Source organism: Syngnathoides biaculeatus, chromosome 9 (assembly GCF_019802595.1).
Source record: "Syngnathoides biaculeatus isolate LvHL_M chromosome 9, ASM1980259v1, whole genome shotgun sequence".
Lineage (NCBI taxonomy): Eukaryota > Metazoa > Chordata > Actinopteri > Syngnathiformes > Syngnathidae > Syngnathoides > Syngnathoides biaculeatus.
Window position 1 is genome coordinate 11,336,542 of NC_084648.1, and position 21,267 is coordinate 11,357,808.

Sequence of the window (21,267 nt, forward strand, 5' to 3'; positions counted from 1 at the left end):
GGTAGCCACGTGTTAAGATGGTCAATTTCAAGGTCTCTTCCAAGATACATGAAGTCACTTCCAGGAATCCCATTGGGGCTTTTGTTTCTAGCAAATTTCTGAACTTGACATGATCTGAGAGTAGGGCATCGTGATAAGGATAAAGCACAGACCACATACTGTATCTGGCGACAGGCTGGTCTGATCTAACGTGCCCATGGAAAGAAAGCGTGCATTGTCATGAATGCTTGATGGCGGATATGAAAAGTACAGATTAAACCCGTGGAAAATTAGTGTAATTTGTTCTAGATTTGTCTCAAAAGAGTAAATAAATGTGAGATTGTGCTATTGTACAAAGGTAATGGGAGACCTACACCCTTAAAAGCTGTACAGGAATTGCAGTTGCTTATTTTATTATCCAGTGAGGAAATTTTCTAATCATTTATTCCAAATTTATGCCAAAGGACCGCAGTTATGCCAGCCCACACTGGCTGCCGCAATGGAGGGATATCGCACCGCTAGCGCTGACAGAATGGGACGGGACAATCAGCTTATTTGGGACAATTTTCAAGGAAAACTCCGCAAACTTTTTTGCATCTTCTAAAAGAAAAAAAATAAATAAGTGCTTGATACTACGCAGAAGCGAACAAATACAGTGTGCATGTGTTTACTAGTCATGCGCAGCCCTGCTCATGGCTTAAATGCCTCAGTCGTTGTAACTTACTGTCACAATATTCCTCCATCCATTCATCAATAAAAACAATACCAATGTGCTTGGGAAAAATTGTGTTCTTTTCTTTATGTCTGTGTAGATTTTGAGCCACCCAGGTCAAGATAATCCGCAAATATTGAAGGCAACTGAACTCATCGTTTGTTGCTTTTTTCTTGTTTTCCAAAACAGTAAAAAAAAAAAAAAAAAAAGACATAACGGCCACATCACAGTGCTTACATAGATAGCAACCAGTCAATTATTGGTATGCACCAAACATTTTCTATACAGTTCATGCTTTCAAATTGTTTTGGTTTTATAAGACATTTCCCATTTATTTTAAAAAGTGTGTTTTATTACATTTAAAGCATGTGGGAGGGGTAAAATTATCTAACTGAAAAAAATCCATGGCAGTTTTTCCACTTATTGCAAGTGACTGAAATGTATCCCCAGTGGCGAATGGTGCTCACTGTACACAGTGTAAATTATGGACTTTTTGGTTACGTGTGTGAGTGTCTGTTGGTAAATAGTATCGCAGACTGCTGACGCACTTTCCTCAAGTCCCCCGCCATACTGTCCGCCGGTCCTGAATACGATCTGACATGGGGTATGTCGGGGTCCATCCGGAAGATTAGTTGCACCCCTTAACATGTGACGACAAGCTATTTTGAGTCTTTAACGGGACAAGCCAAAAGAAAAAGAAGAAGTACAATATGTACAGTACATGAGGAGAGGTAGTGTATAAAATGGGTTAAAGAAGTGAGATTGAAGTAGAAGTATCAGTCAAATAGTTCTCAATTAATCTGCGGTTAATGAGGTTATCCTGTTAATTTGTAATGGCGGAGAACCCCCCAACCCCACTCATGTGCAAGTGACATACAAACTTTTATGTAAAAGTAAGTTTCATTCGGCTTGTCCCTTTCGGGGTCGCCACAGCGTGTCATCTCAGATGAACGCGCATACATGTTTGGCACAATTTTTACGCCGGATGCCCTTCCTGACGCAACCCTTCTCAGGGAGTGGAGGCCCCAGTGAGATACGAAACCACAACCCCTGGTTTACCAAACCAGTGCTCTGACCACTGAGCTACAGGGCCTCCATACAAACTTTTATGTAACAACTCAATAAATCTAGTGCTGATACACTATTACAATGTGATTTAATGTGACAGTACAGGTTTTAAGGCCTAGGTTGAGAGGTAGTGGACACCTAGATGTGGATGTTCCACCTTGCAGCTTCAGCATCATCACACAGACAGCGTTTTATTGTTTTCCTCGATATTATACGTTCTTTATCATTAGAGTTGTGCCTGGAGCGACAAAATTTGGAACCAGCCCGATTCATTAATGGTTTATTCCGGCACACTTCTAAAGGTTTTTTTCTCATGTAATACAAAAATGAAAACAATGAAATACGGTAAATAACTAACCCAAAACCAAGCCCAACATTAACACAACTCTATAATCGAATGTTAACAATAGCTGACAATGAACAATTCATAAGCTAACTCTTTTAATCATAACGCCAGCCCTATTATAACCCTTAGCTGTAACCCTGACCCATGACCTACTTTGGGTCTCAACATGTTGCTAAGGTCAACGGTTAGAAAACTACAGAACGTGCTTGTGGTCAGCACTCCGCATTCCTCATTGTTCAATGAGTCTCTAAAGAGTTGAGGATTCAAATGCGTCTGCAAGCTGGATCGAAAGGTGAAATTGATTTTCTACACTGCTAGTCAAAATCAAGACTTGAGTCTGGGTGATTTCATCGCGAAGTGGGAAACTAAAATGGGACCGCGACAACTATTTTACTTGTCGTACTGTATTTCAACACATTACGGTGGGAGAAGAGTGGGTCAAGTTTTAAATTTCACACCACGGTTGCTGTATGCCCGATAATCTTACACACAGATATCAATACTCAGAATGAGGTAAAATCACGTCATCATCAACTGCATTCTGTTTATGTGCGGTTTGTATGGAAAAGCAAAAAAAAAATAATAATAATAATAACTGAAAAATGCTGTCTTTTCCATGGTGAGTGAAAGGGGCAACAATGTTATTTCACCGTAAGGAGAATGTCCCTCATTGTTTGAACATGCATGGTATTCCTAGTTCCAAAGGGTCTTTTCTATTTACCCAACATCAGAAGCCACTTTTACAGTGCTTGCTTTATCAATGTGACTATTTTTTTCTGTATCACTGTTACGTATAAAATGGATGTACACGGAATAGAGCACGGAGTATCAGAGCTAATAAATCAATTGTCTTAGAAGCTGCCTGTCAAATTTATGTTTTTCTTTTGTTGCTGTTCAGTGTGAACGGTGCCAAGACAGAAAGGAGAGACAAGTCCACCTCGCAATGGTGAGGCTTCAGTAGTCTCAGAGCAATAAAATCAATAGCCGCTTTGACACAGCCAATCAGAAACAGTCTTTTTCACGCGCTGCAGTTCTGTGTAAAAGGTACTGACACGGTTTCAATTTCAGATGCTTATAATAGGCTGCTGTGCATGCCTCAGGCTCAAGGCCATGGAGCTCAGGCTTTAGATTCCCGATTGCTGTCAAACACTCACCTTTCATCCCACACCTCACAGTCAAGGCTAAACAGCATAAGTTTGTGAAGGTCCTGTAATTTTATCATCAAGAAAGGAGCCTTGCCTGGTATTGACACTGGGATGTTAGCTTTTCATGTGATTTCGCTTGAATTATGGTTACTTCTGTCTCTGCTTCCACATTTTATGTACATAAAAGGAGTCGACTTTTTTATAGTGCTGCAGCTTAAGTATTTCTATGTTAATCAGATGCGTGCTCTTTCATTTCAATTCAATTGATTCAATCATTAAATGTTGAAGATTTTGTTAAATGTGTGTTATACTGTATATGTGTTGATTCTCCACATCTGGAAGAAGAACAAAATGGAGTGCAACGTTAGACCAGCAAAGGTGCTGTGGGGTCACTTTTAACTATTGTGCTCCGTTTGCAGATACCTGAAATGCAAAATCCAGGAAGTAAATATTAACTAATAATAATAATAATGCTAATATATGTGTGTGTGTATGTTTAAATGTGTTTTGTTTTTGCTTCTCCCCAGCTAATTAAAAAAACTATGTATGTGACTGGCGACCAGTTCAGGGTGTAGTCCACCTTTCACACAATGTTAACTGGGATAGGAACTAACACACCGATGACCCTTGTGAGGATAAGCGGCTTGCCGAAGGGATGGATGTTTTGTCATCAAAAATGAATAACTGTTGATTGTTGGCTTTTGTATTGCAAAATGTATATACAAGTATATATAAAATGTTGATGTTTTGTGGATAAATTTGTAAAAAAAAGCAATATTTATGTTAAGTGTGTTCCGTGTCATCTTACCTAACATCCAGGTTGACATGGCAACAGGCAGGGTCCCCATGACGTGTCTTCGTAACCTCTGCGGGGCTGACGCTTCTCAGAGGCACCACTATTGGTATGCCGAGAGCCCCCACGTCATGGGGTAGAGGCACTGTTACCGGGTGCCCGGGGAAGGCGGGCTCTGGAGGGGCACCCCCTTCAGTCTTGGCTTTCCTCACCTGTTCATGACCAGAAGAGAAAATTTGTCGTGACGGAAAAGGCGAGTCAGAATGTAAGGCCAGTGATACATTGCTGATTTTTGCATGCTGCCCACCTGATATCTCACACACACACACGCACACACACATTTCTTTCTAGATGCAATAAAACGTGCGTTCAAGGATTGCTGCAGGTGAGCTTGAGCAATAAAACTAGAGATGAAATATTAATTAACGGATCAGCCAATGTTTGGTTTACCGTGCCATTCCGGAGTTAGCGTTAGTGGGTTGGCCTCGCAGTTCTGAGGACTGGGGTTCAAATCCCAGTCCCACCTCTGTGGAGTTTGCATGTTCTCTCCATACCTGCGTGTGTTTTCTCCAGGCAATCCGGCTACCTCCCAGATCACAAAAACATTCATAAATTTGGGATTCTAAATTGCCCTTAGGTATGATTGTGGGTGTGACTGATATTTGTCTCGATGTGGCCTGCGACTGGCTCGCAACCAGTCGGGGTGTTTTTGTATTTAATTACGGTAACCTATATTTTTTGGTTTCTTTTTTCTATTTGAAAAAAATGTTCCATTTATACTGAGCAAAGAATGTGGTTTTGGGAATGGAAAATTATTTTTAACCATAACAAAGAAAATCTGTCCATCCCTTATCTGAGCCGCTCATCCTAACAAGTGTTCCGGGAGTGCTGGAGCTATCCCAGCTATCTTTGGGCAGGAGGCGGGGTACACCCTGAGTTGGTTGCCAGCCACTCGCAGGGTACACATAAACAAACATTCCCACTCACATGCACACATACAGGCAATTTCGTCTTCGATAAACCTAACATGCATTTTTTTGGGATGTGGAAGCAAACCAGAGCGCCTGGAGAAAAACCCATGCAGGCACGGGGAGAACATGCAAACTCCACACAGGCTGGCCTGGGATTTGAACCCCAGTCCTCAGAACTGTGAGGCAGACGCTTTAACCAGTCACCCTTCGTGCTGCCCAATACTAACATGTTGCATACAAATCAATGGCAATGACCTTCTAACCGGTCAGTTACAACGCTGCCAAGAAGAAAATGTGATTTTAGTTTTTTTTTTTTCACATTAATACCATAGCCTACAGTAGTACCTTCACTTATGAATCCTCCAACATATGAGTTTAACACGTCTTAGGTCAAATTATTATTTTGTGTTGCAAGCCAAAATTTATTTTCAAGCAGCATTAAGATAGGCTACTACACAAATGAAGTGGGGGGAAAAAAATGAGTTACAGTATGCAATACACTACGGGTGTGTGTGTGTGTGTGTTTAGATACACGTCAGAGCTAATCTTAAGCAGCGATAATAAGAAAAGATATATTTTATTACCAGAAAACATCTCACAGGTATGTTTGGCCTTGAGGGTGAGCGACAGCTTTTATGAAGTAAGGTAATAAGTGTGGTGATGATTAATGAGTTCATTAATCATTAAGGGGTCAAAGGCAGGAATATACGGGATTCAATTGTGTCATTCCAATGTCTTCTTTTTCCTTATTTTAAAACAGGTTAACATTTGTATTATCTATGTATTACTTAATTTTAGCAAAAAATTAATGAATTAGGGCATCGGCGTGATAAGCAATACATATAGTATCCAGTAAGTTGAATGTTGCCCAAGTTTCACATCTAATTTTTTTAATTTTGACAATGCTTTTTGGAAAAATACCTTTAAAGTCGCACTCAAAGCTTTTAAAACTGCTGCTCACACACAATGGCGGTGGTGTACCTACTGTTATTGCATTTCATTGTTTTATATTTATAGCCTAATGCCTTTGAAAGATATTATTGAAGGTTAATTTGACATGGATGATTTCAAGTTGCAAAATCCTATGGGAAAAAATATAAATCAAAACATAATGGACGAATCCCAATCAGTGTCAAATCTCCCTGCTCTCGCACGTGTCATTTGAAGTGCCCATAGCCGTGTTTTAGTTTGTTTTGTTTCCTTCTGCTGAACACTTCTATTTATCATGTGACCCTCATCCGATTAGGCCTGACACATAACTATAATGTGTTTATTTGTGGCAAGGCAAAAAAAAAAAAAAGGCAGATAAGAAAGCAGGAACTAGTGCGTGGAAAGAAAAAGAAGTAGATAAGTGGCAAAGCCTTTAATATGTCGATTGTACCTTCCTCTTCCTGGGCCTCACATGTGTGCTGCTTCTGAGTTGGCACAGAGGTGCTGTATTATTATGCCCAACCTTTGGGAAAAAAAACAGAGGTGAATGACTTTTTAAAAGTTTAATCAATTAATTACTATTATTGTAATTAATACAAAGAAAATAAAATGAGTTGAAAATAAAATTGATTTTCTCCACTTCTAAAAACAGCATTGGATAAAATAATTTATTTAAAGTAAAGTTAAAATTGAAATGTATATTTTTCCATTTAATTTAAACAATGTATGTTTTTTTTATTATTTATATATTCGTGAATTTAAATATTGTCAAATTAAAATTTCAATTTAAATATTCTTAAATGTAACAATTTTAATTGTGTCATGATAATTTCTATTAAAATGTTACAACTACTGTGATTTACATTTTTAATACTTTTATAAAATCATTTTTCATTGCAAACATTTCCAAGTAAGTCATTAAAATGTTTGCATATTGATGTGTGAGAATAACTTTCCCCCACCACAGTCAGCTGATAACGTCTGTAAAGCCGCGAGCGCGTGCAGAAAAACAGCTTTTTCCACAAACGGGCCTGCGTCACGCTAATCACGGCAAATGCGTCACATGGTCGGTGTTAAAAGGGCCTATGTGAGGGAATTTGAAGGGCGCACACACCTGGGGATGTCGGGCATAAACAATAATGCTAAACCCTTCCGGTTAAGGAACACTCGGAAGGTTGCATGGGGGGAGACAAACATTTCATCCTTGAGGAATGTTGCATGCATTGAATGGGAAAAACATTAATTAGGACATTCCCATTCTTAATCTAACTTGTTAAGTCCAGCAATCGCTACAAAATTCCAAAAGGTGACCGTATGGCTCTGCAAACTCCTTCGATTTTTTTCGATCGCTCACTTGTCTTCAAAGTAAGTCGATACAGTATCAAAACTAAAACTGGAGATGCTCCCAAAGTCACGAACCTGTATCGCCTTTGAAATAGCAAAACCATGACACGCCCCATCCAACTTCCACAGTTTGTCCTTACAGTTAATATATTGTCAAATGATCACCCACTGCCTCCAAACTTAATTTAGATTATTATTAATTTAATTTTAAAAAATTTATACATTCCTTCAACAAGGCTCCTCCTCCTAGTTTATTCCTGTGATAGTCATCTGGTCGGAGCATACAAAACGGTGGTTACAGCTACTGGTAATTGAATTACAAGCGCACCAGGCGGTCAAGCAACTATGGCTAGTGTTACAAATAACCCTGAAATTGCAGACGCTCCAAGCTCATTTGGGTCAGCAGCACGGGAGAATTGCGGCTACCCGGTTGAGAACAAATGGAAATCGCTTAGTCTGTTGCAATGACGTGAAAAAAGAGAACCGGAGTGGATTGCATGGACTGCTGTGTTGTCACTACGTCAGACAGAGGTGGAGACAGCCTGGAGCGACAGATACTGTTGGACTTGTTGGATGCTTTTCGGTGAGCGCGCATGTTTGTATGTGAAGCGAGCTTGTAAGGACAGAGTTTCCCAAAAAAGATCACGGCGTCAGGTGGTCCAGTAACCTGGCGGTCAAAGTCGCATTTCACTGTTCCTTCCACCTCCATCAATCCATAACACACAAAGACATCACTGTGAAGGATATCTTTCCTGAATGGAACTTCAATCAGGGTTTTGTCATTTTAAACATTCCTTGCACAGGAACTGTCACCGTAAAGACAAAAAAGACTAAATGCATAGACTTGAAAAAATCTGATTCATGTTAGTTTGTACAAGAAAGAAAAAGCTACAATCACTAAAACAATTTGTTCTGGCACAGGCGGTCTTGAATCTGTGAACTGAATATATAATATTCAATAATTATTATAGTTCAATTATAATCTCCAAGATATCAATTAATTCTTCAAACTCTCTTCAACTCTCCAAACGTGCTGCCAGTGTCAGAAACCTGTCTCGGTCATGTTCTGGGGCTGCTTTCTACTTTATTCAACACAGGCTTTCTTGAGTCAATGTGCAATACAGCGAAATCTCAAGACTTTAAAGGGCAATATGGAGTGAAATGGGGTATGTAGTTTCATGAAAACCTTTGCACTCTTATGTTCTAGGGCTGCTCTATGCTGCATCGAGCTGTCTTAAATCAGTGCAGGGTACAGTAAAATCTCAAGATTGCCAAGTCCGAATGTTTGTAGTCTTCTACGCATTTGGCGTCGGGTGGTTTGAATACGTGCAAGATACTGTGAAATCTGTCTCCCCGGACCCAAAAATAAAACACAAAAAATAATACACACAAGTAAAATAACACAAAAAAGAAAAGGCAAAACACAAACACACTAAATGCATGCACACACAGGCTTGATGTTTGTTGAACTGAGATCTCATATTACATCGGGCATGAGACTGTTCTTTTGCAATAACCCATTCATGGGCAAGGTGGCAATTTTTTGGCTTATTGAGATAAAAGTCTCCTAACAGGCCACAATCAAGGAGATAACACTTCTTTTCCGTTTATAGTTAAGTTATATGATGACTTTACACGTTTATAATCTCAGCCCAAAAATGGGACGCTGCCCGCAAGAGGGTACTTGGGTTTTCTTAGTAGATTGTCCCAAAAACCAGAAAAGGAATCAGATTAAAACAAGGATATAATAATGCGTGAAAATAATGATGTCCCAAAAATGTGACGCTCCTCACATATGGGATAGTTGAACAAAACCTTGAAAATCCGAAGAAAATGAATAATAACAAAAATCCAAAGACAAAGAAAAATAAGCAACTGCAGCTTCATCGTAAAACGCTAATACAGTTTTTGGCATTCTGGAAGTGGATATCCATCCAAAAGGATAACTGTGTTGCTGTAGGCTGTCGCACTCGTCCCGGGTGAGACGTACTGATGCATCATTTTCCATGAAACCCAGAAAGACAATGTATTCTTTTTAAAATGAAAATAAAGTGACTACTGTATTTATTTTTGAAATAAGGGAGGTTAATTGTTTCTTTATGGTAATTAGTAGAAAGTAGCTGTCAGATAATGGTCACATTTAATTGTTTCGGAAAGTTTTAGCACGTTAACAATCAACTAATACTAGACATACTGTACTTCCATGTGCGACATGGCTGCAATGGAATCTCAATAGTTTATTCAAACCAAGCACAGCACAGGACAGTTATGTAAAAGGTATTAAAGACAGAATTGTATATTGGGTTAATACAAGGGTTGGGAACCTTTTAGGCTTAGAGAGCCATAAATGCCAAAATGTAATTTCAAAACAGCCATGGAATATTTTAAAAACTAAATACAAGCCTATTTGAGCATTTATGAAGAACGAACACTTTTAGAGTATGATAAGTCTCTGAATTCTTTTAAATAACATTGTTGCTAACCGATGATGACAAAAGCCCTTCTTACCATTAATGCAACCTCTGGTGCTGCATGGTTTAGCTGATGGCTTTATAGTCTTTCATACGTCGTTATATTAAGCTTCATGCAGGCATTGAGACTTCCATCCAATAAATATGAACGTAATTCAATTTGATTTGCCATCTTGACGGTACAATGAAAAACAGTTCTTGTCAACAATAACGTGTCTTTTATTTGTTTGATTAATTTGTCTTTATGCGAAAAGTTGTCAAAAATGCATAGGCAACATCAGGCACAAATGCTTTGGGATACTCCTCCATCTGTGAATGGCTGTCCAGTCTTGCCGAAAACTGTAGTTTTTCCTTTGACCAATAATTTGCACAATTAGTTGTTGCTACCTGCTCTGCGTTGGACACTACTTGACTGCTACAGTGAACTACGGCAACCCCACTAGGACAAACTGTCTCTGCTTATTTGCGTTGCCTACGTGGCAGAAATGACACTATAGTGATGAGGGGTCTGATATGGCTCGCGAGCCATAGGTTCCCGACCCCTGGGTTAACATTATGCAATTTTAAACACACAAAGTTCCTTGAGATGTTTGCTTGTTAATATTTGTAGGGATAAGCGGTTAGTGAATGCAGCCGAAAAGCGATTGCTGGTACTACATAAGGTGGGTAACAACGTGGTGCCCGACAACATAGCTAGCCACAATCTCTTGGTATATGGTTTTGACTCCTGGTACATGTACCACACTTTGAGAATCATTGATCTAGCGGTAGAGAACATCCATGGATGTTTTCTTCCCTTCCAAATAAGCTGATCAATAGAGACGTAAGACAAGGGCCACCTGTGACAAGATGTCCACCCGCCCCATAATCAATACGCCAATCAATTCTCAGCCTGGGGTGATGTAAGCTGCTGGGTAAATAGGCCAGGTCTGATCTCATGGGTCAGATGCTTGAAGAGGCATCAAATGATGTCAGCCATCCCGCACGCACCACGAACAACAAAAACAAAACCGGCACACACCTTGACCAGGACGACGTCATCTTGATCTTCTTTTTCTCTGTCTTTTGTGTCTTCTTCGAATACGCTGCTGTAGTTCTGAATGAACCGCACTAGGATCTTGTTGCAGATGTTCTGCTCGTTCAGGGCCTCGAACCCGGGAGTGACGCTGGACCGCAGGGAAAAAAGTAAATGTGAATAAACATGGTCAAACTTAGGAGACACACAACACTTGTGCATCAGAGTGAAATGCTGACGAGGACGTGGTTGGTACTGCATGACAGTGCAGTGGTAGTAATCTGAGAGTTTCTGTGTTTAGGTAGGTGCCCCTGTTTTGGTTAGTAGCAGAGTTAAAATGGGCTAAACACTTAACTTTATCATGTCATAGCATCTCAATGTAAAACATTACATATTCCATCAAATGGCGACCTCAACTACAATAGAGGCCTCAATTAGTTGCCAGGCGTGTTGAGCAAATAAATGCCTAGCCTCAATTTGGCACTTCCTCTTTCTCCTCAGGCAAAAAACAAAACAAAACAGGTGTTCCCACTCGGGGACGATGATAAGCATGCGTAATTATGTGCGATGTCTTTGATGCATCGCACGAACGTTTCAGAGCAGCATGACGCGGCATTTGTAAAGCTCCTAAGACATAAACGAAAAAATAATAATAAAGGCCTCACTTCTAATAGAGGACTCCTTTTTCGCCTTAGACATAAATGCTGTCACTGAGGGACTCTATGAATGTATCACAACTTTACCACACTACATGCATGCTGCACAGCACAACGTGGTAAATGTAAAGCTTCCTGCAACATAGACAAGGACACACACAAGACTGTGGTGCCACCACACGTCAAAGTCCATTGGAACGCTAAAGTTTTCTAAAAAAATAATTTTTATTAATGTGGGACTCATTATGGACTTTGGTGCTGCTGTTTTGCTGTACAATCAACCTCCACGCATACACACATAAGCTGTATAGAGAAGAGCATTAACAGTATAGAACATGACCAGATAAAGGTTTTACGACCACAGCAAATTGAACGCTGCCTGGGGAAGGACTCTGGGGGAAAAAAAAAAAAAAACAGCATGCAAGGTGAGGCAAAACTGCTCAGTTTATCGCTTATTTATGACACCCCAAAGCACCTTGAGGTCGCACTGTCGTGTACACAGCCTTAAGAGACATCTTACGTACATTAATTCATGTATAATGTAAGACTTTGTTTTCCATACCCATTCATCAATTGTAGTCATTTCTAAACGGAGGTGGAAAATAATCCAACTGAGACCAGAAATAAGTAGATCCGCAGACTCTTAGTTTGATCTGTTCCACACAATGTAAAAATAATCTCATCTATTAAGAATCATGGTTAAATATTAATATGGTCATTTGATGAGGAGGAAAAGGGACTGTTAAAATAACAAGACTTCTCGAGAGGCAACAGCACCGCCTGCTGGCCATATATATCTCAGACTGTTGGCTATATGTGGCCAGATTCAGGAGACTTTCAACCAGAAATGGGGGAGGAGGGGAGGATGACAATTGAAGATCCAAAGGAAATTAAAATTTATTCCAAAATAAATCATGGCTCAGCTGGAAAGCGTTGGCCTCAGAGTTCTGAAGTCCCGCGTTCGATCTCAGCCCTCCTGTGTGGAGTTTGGATGTTTTCCCCGTGCTTGCGTGGGTTTTCTCCGGGCACTCCGGTTTCCTCCCACATCCCAAAAACATGGAACATTAAATGCACCCTCTAAATTGCCCCTAGGTGTGACTGTGAGTGCGACTGTTAGTCTCTGTGTGCCCTGCAATTGGCTGGCAACCAGTTCAGGGTGTGCCCCGCCTCCTGCCCGTTGACAGCTGGGATAGGCGTTAAAAATGATGCATTTGGGTGTCAGGCATGAGTCACATCCCCCCCGCTATATAAGAACTAACCACCTTCGTTAGCACCAGCGGTTATCAGGTGGAATTCAGTTGTATGTTGTATAATGTATGCGTTATTAATATGTGGCCCATTCTTACCGCTATAGCATGCAGTTAACTACTTAGTGTTCCACCCATCCATTTTCATAGTCGCTTATCCTCACAAGGGTCGCAGGGAGTGCTGGAGCCTACCCCAGGCGTCAATGGGGGGGGGGGGCGGGGGGGGGGTACACCCTGAACTGGATGCCAGCCAATTGCAGGGCACACAGAGACAAACAACCACACTCACAATCACAATCACACCAAGGGGCAATTTAGAGTGTCCAACTAATGTTGCATGTTTTTGGGATGTGTGTTTATTTTATTTGGGTCTTCAATTGTCACTGCCCCCCCCCCCTTTATAATTGATAGTCCAACGCTTCACCAGCTGATCCACCGTGTTCCCATAGTGCTATTAAATAAATTCCTTGTTTTCATGCCTTATTTTTTTCAGTCATAAAAAGGATAAGTAATTTAAATAAAAATCTATTATTACTCAATTTATTCCACAAATTCAATTTCTTTAACCCCAAATTCTGAAAGGTTAAGACGTGTGTGGGCCTTGACTGTTGTGCACTCACTGGAAGACGCTGGGTCCGAAGACTGTGGCCAGGTTGTGGGCGTTCATGCGGTTGTCCTTATGGTTGCCCTCCACCAACGTGAGGAAGTGACACAGGTAACGCAGAAGGCTCAGGTGGACGCCCGGTAGCTGTTTCAGATGCTCCCTCAGGGCTGAGCAGGACACTTCGTCGCCGCACTCTGTGGACACGCAAAACACGTCAAGGTGTGAGCTAACCAATACTATGTGGGACAAGCTCATTTATGTTGAAAATGTTGTAATACTTATATGGACCCTTGGATACTGTAATCATACTAAGAGTGGTTTGTACTCAAAATCTGTATTAATTACCTTGTAAAATGAACACAAGGCCCCTCAATGGTGACAGTGTTGGGCACCTTCATGTCTCCTGTGGAGGCCCCTGGGTGGTGTTTTTGTCTCAAATTTATTTTAGGCATCTCGTGCCCTATGGGGGGCCCAACAGAGCTTTTCAAATATAGAGCAAGCTGATCATCAGGAACGTTCCTTACGATACTTGTGTGTTGTAGCCTAACGGAAACTTAACCCAGCTCTGGCGCAACGTGATCAGAGAACATAATTTAAATACGTGACATGTTCATTATGGAATCTTTTCTCCAGTTCCTTTAAAAAAAGGAAAACGAAAAAAAATGGTGTTTTTCCCCCACCCGGCTGTGGCAGGCACGGAAAGACGCCTCCTACCCAATCGTGAGCTGTGCCGGGTCGTATACGTGAACATTCGTGTACCGCAAAGAGCCTGCAAATATGTTGATACTATTACTAGGGAAACACAATGGGGTCAGTTTGGTAATCACGTAGGAAGACTGATCCCAATGTGCTCAATGACGCACATTAGTGTGTGTGTGGACGTTTGGCTCCGTACGTTAAGATGTGGAAGTCCTATTTTTCATTCAGAATTATCTTAAATTTGAGTACTGTAACTGCATTTCAGAATAGTAACGATTAAGAGAAGGAAATAGCCACACAAATGGGGAAAAAAAAGTACAGAAGTTTTAATTTTCTGACACATATGGTAAACATGTTTGTAAAAGACAAAACATTGATTAAATTTATTGTAAGTAGTATTATATAATCCAGGATTTCAAAAGATACACTTTTATATTGGCATGAATATGTACACATAATATGACAGGAAACATTTCAGAATATACCTCGACTCAGGACTTATATTTAATAAAAAATCTCAATTTCCCTATAAATACAAAACTAAAATAAAAAAAGTTTAAATTATACTACAAAGAAAATTGGTGGTAATTTGTTGTTAAAGTTAGCATTTAAAGCCTGAAACAACAATTAAGAATTTGAACCTTCAGTATTCAGCACTTATACATAAATAAAAATCCTATTTACATCCATCCATCCATTACACAAGCTGCTTATCCAAACAAGGGTCACAGGAGAGCCGGAGCCGAACCCAGCTAGCTCCGGGCGAAAGACGGACTACTGGTTGCCAGTCAGTCCCAGGGCAACACCATCACTGACCGGGAATCGATCCCATGCTGTCCGCACCAAAGTCAAGACGTGCGCACCACTACATCAGTGACTCCGTAATGATTTACATACTAAGAATATCAAAAAAGACAACAAAAGACTAAAAAATACAATATTATTAAAAAGGGTTAATTTTCCAAGATCCTAAAAAAAAATCCATCCATTATCTAAACCGCTTATCCTCACAAGGGTTTCGGGAATGCTGGGGCCTATCCCAGCTATCTTTGGGCAGGAGGCGACATTAAACTGGTCGCCAGCCAATCGTAGGGCACATAGAAACAAACTACAAAAAAAAAAAAAAAAACGTAATGTATCACAACAGGCCGCCTCTAGTGTAGTTGTGCATCATATGACTGATATCGCAGAGGAATTTAAAAACCAAAACAACGCAAGCACAGCTTTGCCTGACCTTGGTAGAGGTGCACCAACACCTTTTGGACTGCTGGCTCCACCAGGCTTTGGGGGAGGTCCCTCAGGTACCTTTTGAGCAGGCTGGCCACCGTGCAGGTGTCCACGTCACTGTCGATACCGGGGGCTTCGTCGCTCTCCAGGCGCTGCCGGAGGGCCTCCACGGCCCGCACGCTGCCGTTCACCCGGAACAAACCCTCCTGCTGCAGTGCTGCGGGTCACAAGCATCTTTTTCTCTTACTGACATCTAACGGTGAAAGATAATCACTACAGCATTCACAATCACACCTACTGCCAATTTAAAGCCTCCAATTAATAAATGTTTTTGGCATGTGGGAGGAAACCAGAGTGTCCGGAGAAAACCCACGCAGGCACGGGGAGAACATGCAAACTCCACACAGGCGGGGGTGAGATTTGAACCCCGGTCCTCAGAACTATGTGGCGAACCCTCTAACCAGTTGCTCTACTGTGCCACCGTAGAAAAATACAATGTTTTTTTTTTTTAATGTTCTCTTGTTTTCGGCGGAACCAACACCAAAATGCTTCATGGCTGTTTATCCCTGATTAAGTAATAATCTTTGGGGTCAATTAAAAGAAAGGAAAAACAAACAAAAAATGCCAATGCAATTTAAATGTGTATCCTAGCTGGGTCTCCCAAAAATAGCAAGAGTCCATTGTTTTGCTTCAGCACCATCTTGGGCTTCTTTGCACTTAGGCTCTACATTGAAGTGTGTTGAGGAGTTAGATTTAGACAAATGTAGTGCTTTGACTGACCACCAGGTCAAAGCCGTAACCTGCCTTTAGTCCAAAAGTCAGATGGGATAGCCTCCAGCTCACATGTGACCCTTGTGAAGACAGGTACAATAGAAAATGGACGGATAGTTATCATCTCACCATGGTTGCGCAGGTACTCCACCATCCTGCGTACTACCAGGGGCACACCGTCCTCAGTCAGGCCCCTCTCCTGCAGCTCGGGGAGGGCCACCCCGAACAGCCTGGTCTGCTTGGCTGCCACCGAGCATGACCTCAGAACGGGCATCTGAACCATCTTCTTCATATCTTCCTTCACCTGCACTGCCGCCTCATTGTGCTGCAGAGAAAACGGGAGTTACTCAAGAAGAACAAGAAGAAGAAGATGGCCGTTGCCATGCTGCGCCCATGTGCTGGTAAGAAGAGAACAGGGAGAGCCGGACTGTGTGAGTTGCTATGACAGATCTCGAGTTACCATGCAACACCTTAAATGTGCCACACAAACAGACACTTGACAGAGAAGTCCACAAGGGAGCTGAAAGATGTTGAAAGCGTGCGGAAGAGGCCGAATTTCTCATTTGGGTGTCAAACAAGCATACAGTGCATGTGGAAAGTCTGCACATGAGAGCTTCACTTTTTTTACATGGGCCCTTATTCCAAAATGGATTCAATTCATTTTTTTTATACCAAAGATCCCAAGTTACTATACCATAAAACAAGCAAGTCAAGTCACATACGTCAGCATCTGGGTTAAGATAGTCATGATTCATGTCATTCTATCTGCTTATTTCATATGCCCACTTTAGCCACTTTGCGCTCATTCCACGAGAGTTCTTCATGTTTTATAATTTATAAGTGTGCAAACATTTTAAGTGATGGAATCATGGGGTGATGCATGTAGAATTCTTTGGGGAAAAAATGAATTTATTCCATTTTGGAATAAGCCTGTATGCTTAAAAAAAAAGGGAAAAATGTGAAGCGCTGTAGCAACCTTCTGGATGCATTGCACAATTTAATGACCCCATCAAACAAGCCTCACTGGGCACATTACCCTCTACAGGTAAACATTAAGCAGCTGTTATTACCTCTATCTTGTCTCATTTTGTGCTTGTACGCAAATACACTTTACAAGCACACCTCTCACCGGCCATGTTTGCACCAGGCACGACTTGCTGAAATATGCTTGTGAATGTTATTCTAGATTCAAGTCTATACATGTTATTGTATTTATTACATTTTTTTAAAACTGTTTTTGCTTACGCCCCATATAATCCTTCTTTTAATTTTTGGTATTTATTTATGTTACTAATTTATACAACTATGCTTGTAAGTGTTATTCTAGAGTCAAGTCTATACACATTATTGTATTTATTACATTTCTAAAAACTGTTTTACCTTACTCCCAATATAATCCTTCTTTTAAGTTTTGGTATTTGTTTATGTTGCTAAATTATATGCATTTGGGGTTTTTATTTTAAATGTTTACTGCTTACTCCTAACATGATTATTTGTTCCGGAATGTATTTTTAATGCAGTTGCTTATCCTCAATATGATTATTTGTATTTTCTTAATGCAGTTATCTATTTTTTTTATATTTTTTGTATTCATTAAGATTTTATTAAAATTTTGTATGGACATATTGCTTCCTCAATATGATTATTCAATTTTAATTAAGTTTTATGTCTTTTTTTATTTTCAAAATGTTTTGCTTATTCTCAATATGATTATTAGATTTCAATGTTTTATATTTGATTAAATATTCTTATTACTTATTTTTGTATTCATTTATTTATTAATAATTGCTTATTCCCAATGTGATTATTCATTTTTTCAATACAGATTTTAGTTACTTCCAATATGACTCTTCTGTTTTAATAAGATAGTAATTTAAAAAAACACTTTAATGGTTATTGCACACTCACAGTATGTTTATTCAGCATTTTCACAATTTCTTTCACAATTAATACAGAAAATAAACGATAAAATCATCAGTTCAACGATCAAACAATCAAAAAATCTTTAGCAACTGTACAGGCAATATTTTATTTTGCACAAACAACATTTAAGACAAGTGTGTAAAAAAAAAAAAGTTGAGCGCTATAATATGAACATGTAAAAACAAAACACTCAGTTGTTGTGACTTGTGACTTTCGGCTTGCCCCATCACGTGTGTCCACAGCAAGTCACTACTTCAATATCAAAGGCAAACCTATTTTTTGTGTGTAAAAAGTTAACAGGTACAAAAACTAAACAGTCCCCTTTTTATGACAAACTTCAACAGATTTCTTTGGAATCCGTCAGAGTTGGTTTCCATGGGGACAGTGGGTCAACACGCATACAATTGAGCAGATCCAAACTACGGCTTAAATCGACCACCCAAGATCACCGTCTTAAGCCCCCCACCCCACCCCCACCCGCCACCCCCAATGCCCTCCTCCGATCCCCCCAGCAGATCACATATGTCAGTGATTGGACTTTAAAAGTCCCAGACGCCACACACGATTCTTCTTACACCAGTATCAGACAAGAAATTACCGATAAAGTGGTACCGTTACTCTCGTCATGGCAATTGATGTGAAAACATGTTAGGTTTTCCTTTACTAACAAAGCGATATAGTTACTGATGTGCATGAGGTGTGATGTTTCCAGTTTGGTAGCATTAGCTTTACCAATGAAATGGCACGGGCACTGACACTGCCATTGATCTGTACGCAAAATGTTGTATTGGGGGGCTTAGTGAATGACTAGTTAAAGCTTCTGCCTCGCAGTTCTGAAGTCCGGGTTTCAAACCCTGCCTGTGTGGAGCTTGCATGTTCTCCCCATGGCTGCGTGGGTTTTCTCTAGGCACACCAGTTTCCTCCCACATCCCTAAAACGTGCATTACTCTATTTGGAGAGTCTAAAATTTCCATTCGGTGGAACCCCGCCTCCTGTCTGAAGGTAGTTGGGATAGGCTGCAGTAATACCGCAACCCTTGTCAGGATAAGCGTCTCAGAAATGGATGCATCTTAGTATTGTCTATACCAATAAAGTGACACGCATTGACAGAGAATCAATGTTTGCATTTTCAGACGTTTCAGCAACATGTCAGCATTTTATTTCCCAATATAGTGACAGTGACAGAGTTTGACGTTCAAACAAGTTAGTTTATCTGCATTCTTTACCAATAAAGTGAGATTGCAATTGATGTGTGACCAAAATGTTAGCATTAAATTTTCCTATAACGTGAGCTATAGCCATTTTTGTAATGAAAATTTTCTTTACTATGAATAAAAAAGTTGCAATCATCACTCACTCCGTTTGTGGCTCAACAGCACGTGGAATGCATGCGCTACTCCACAGGTGTGAAACGCATGGCCCGGGGGCCAGATCTGGCCTGCTGCATGGTTTTATGTCGCCCGCAATGGCAAATCATGTGTATCAACTTCCATGATTTTTGCTCAAATCTGGACCAAAATTTCCTATTTTCATATCCGAAATGATAACGTCGAGATATCGCAAGCATTTTTGTGCTGCCAAACATCAACAATAGTTGAAAAACTCATACCCTTGATTTCTGATTCCAAAAGTATTAAAGAAATTCCACGTGTAAACATTATTAGGCGGCAAAAAATGTTTATGATTTCAGTCATGACGGCCCTCCTAGGGAAATCGTTATGAGAATGTGGCCCGTGACAAAAACGAGTTTGACACCCCTGTTCTACTTGGTAGAAATCAGATGATTTGAATGACCACTCAAGAGTAACACATTTATTTGTCTTCAGGACTTTCTTTCTTTAAGAAACACTAAAGACCATAACACTACCTCCACCATCTTTGACCCATGATGTAGTATTCTTTGGATCATTTCGACTTTAATTCCCCCCGATTCCATGACTTTCAGTTACATTCATGTTGTTCATGTAGGTTTTCTAAGACAAAACTAATGTTTTGCCATCTAAAAGTCAACCTAAAAAGAGCATATAAATAGCTATAAGTCAAATGACCATCCTTGTCATCATCTCAATACATGTGGAGGTATAAGTCCTCATATTGGTACTGCGCCTTTCCCAAAAGTTGCTTTCTTCTGGCTTCTAATTGACTAAATTCACCATGCATCTTTGAAATGCACATAAACTTGAAAATGCTTTTTGAGGACAACTAATTGCATACTTTTCAAAGGAGTTAAAACCAAATGAGTTATCTGCTCGGCCCCCTTTTGAGTGATGTCACAGAGTATGTGATGGGAAGGCTGATGTTTATATACACTATATGGTCCTGGTTGATGACGTCACGTTTCACCAGTGACAAATGGGGGTGAGGGGACATTTTAGGGAGCACAAAGCTAATTGTTTTTTTTTTTTGTTTTGGGGTTTTTTTTTTTTACGCAAAAGCTATTTGGAACATCATTACAGCAGCGTGGCGGCAATGAAATAAAGTTACACCAAAGATAGTCACGAAAAAGTTCACTTAGGGTGTTAGAAATTGGATATTTTACTCACACAGATGGTCAGCGCTCCGGCCCCCATTCTTCCACTCAAGGTAAGGATGGGGGAAGAAATGAGTTTCTCCTTAAACTCGTCTAGAGGAAACTTCCCTCCCTATACGTAGGATCATTTTCGCACCTAAATGTGCTCTTAAATTACCCCATAGCGAAAATTAGAGGTTGAGCAGTGTGCCAAAGACGCAACTAAACTTGTACCGCTCGCTAGTTTTCTTTTTTTTTTCTTCCATTATTAAATCGCTTCCTTCCTCCTCTCCGACTCCATGGGCTGAAATCTGAGTCGGGCTCTCCCATTGGCTGAGACCCCCGGTCACGTGAACTAGCCCAAACTTCGAATGGGCTTTCAGTTGTTTCGTCTGGAGGAATCCCAATTTCGACGCATGCGCAATTGCTTACATCCGACCAAAGTGCTAGCCATTAGCATAGCAACGTTGAAACAAATAAAGAAATAAGCAGGGTTTAAAAGGGCGTGATGTCTCATAATAATAATTACTGACAAAATAAAAAATACATTTAAGTTAATACAACCCCACAAAAAACTTTGGAAACCACTAATTTAAACTGTACAATGTCATTAAAAATTAATCACGAATTTAGGGAATTGTAGTGATGATAAAGCGGTTCAGAAAATGGATGGCTGTTACAAAATATGAAATAAAGTGGTTATAAAAAGTGAACACAAAGTCTTATCATTCTGCCCCCCCTTCCAACACCACGCATCGAATTAACAAAATGCATATTTTAATAGGGAAAATTAGAACTATAATATTATGAGTTGGCATCACAAAATAATTGGACACACCAGATGAATTGCAGTTGAA

The 21,267-nt window shown here is 40.2% G+C and overlaps 1 protein-coding gene across 6 annotated transcripts in view; it reads right to left on the reverse strand.

Moving 5' to 3' along the window:
* fam13a (family with sequence similarity 13 member A) overlaps positions 1-20,742 on the reverse strand; it is a 54,198-nt gene extending 33,456 nt beyond the window's left edge. For 5 of the 6 annotated variants that reach the window (XM_061830285.1, XM_061830284.1, XM_061830286.1 and 2 more), the window contains exons 1-7: positions 20,445-20,742; positions 16,108-16,303; positions 15,215-15,424; positions 13,298-13,475; positions 10,781-10,925; positions 6,396-6,467; positions 4,059-4,255 (exon numbers count right to left, since the gene is read on the reverse strand). In XM_061830285.1, the coding sequence (XP_061686269.1) occupies positions 4,059-4,255; positions 6,396-6,467; positions 10,781-10,925; positions 13,298-13,475; positions 15,215-15,424; positions 16,108-16,303; positions 20,445-20,471 (1,025 nt within the window). In that variant the 5' untranslated portion in view covers positions 20,472-20,742. The remainder of the gene's footprint in view (positions 1-4,058; positions 4,256-6,395; positions 6,468-10,780; positions 10,926-13,297; positions 13,476-15,214; positions 15,425-16,107; positions 16,304-20,444) is intronic. The other variant, XM_061830287.1, reaches the window with a different exon arrangement.
* Positions 20,743-21,267: the final 525 nt, after the last annotated feature.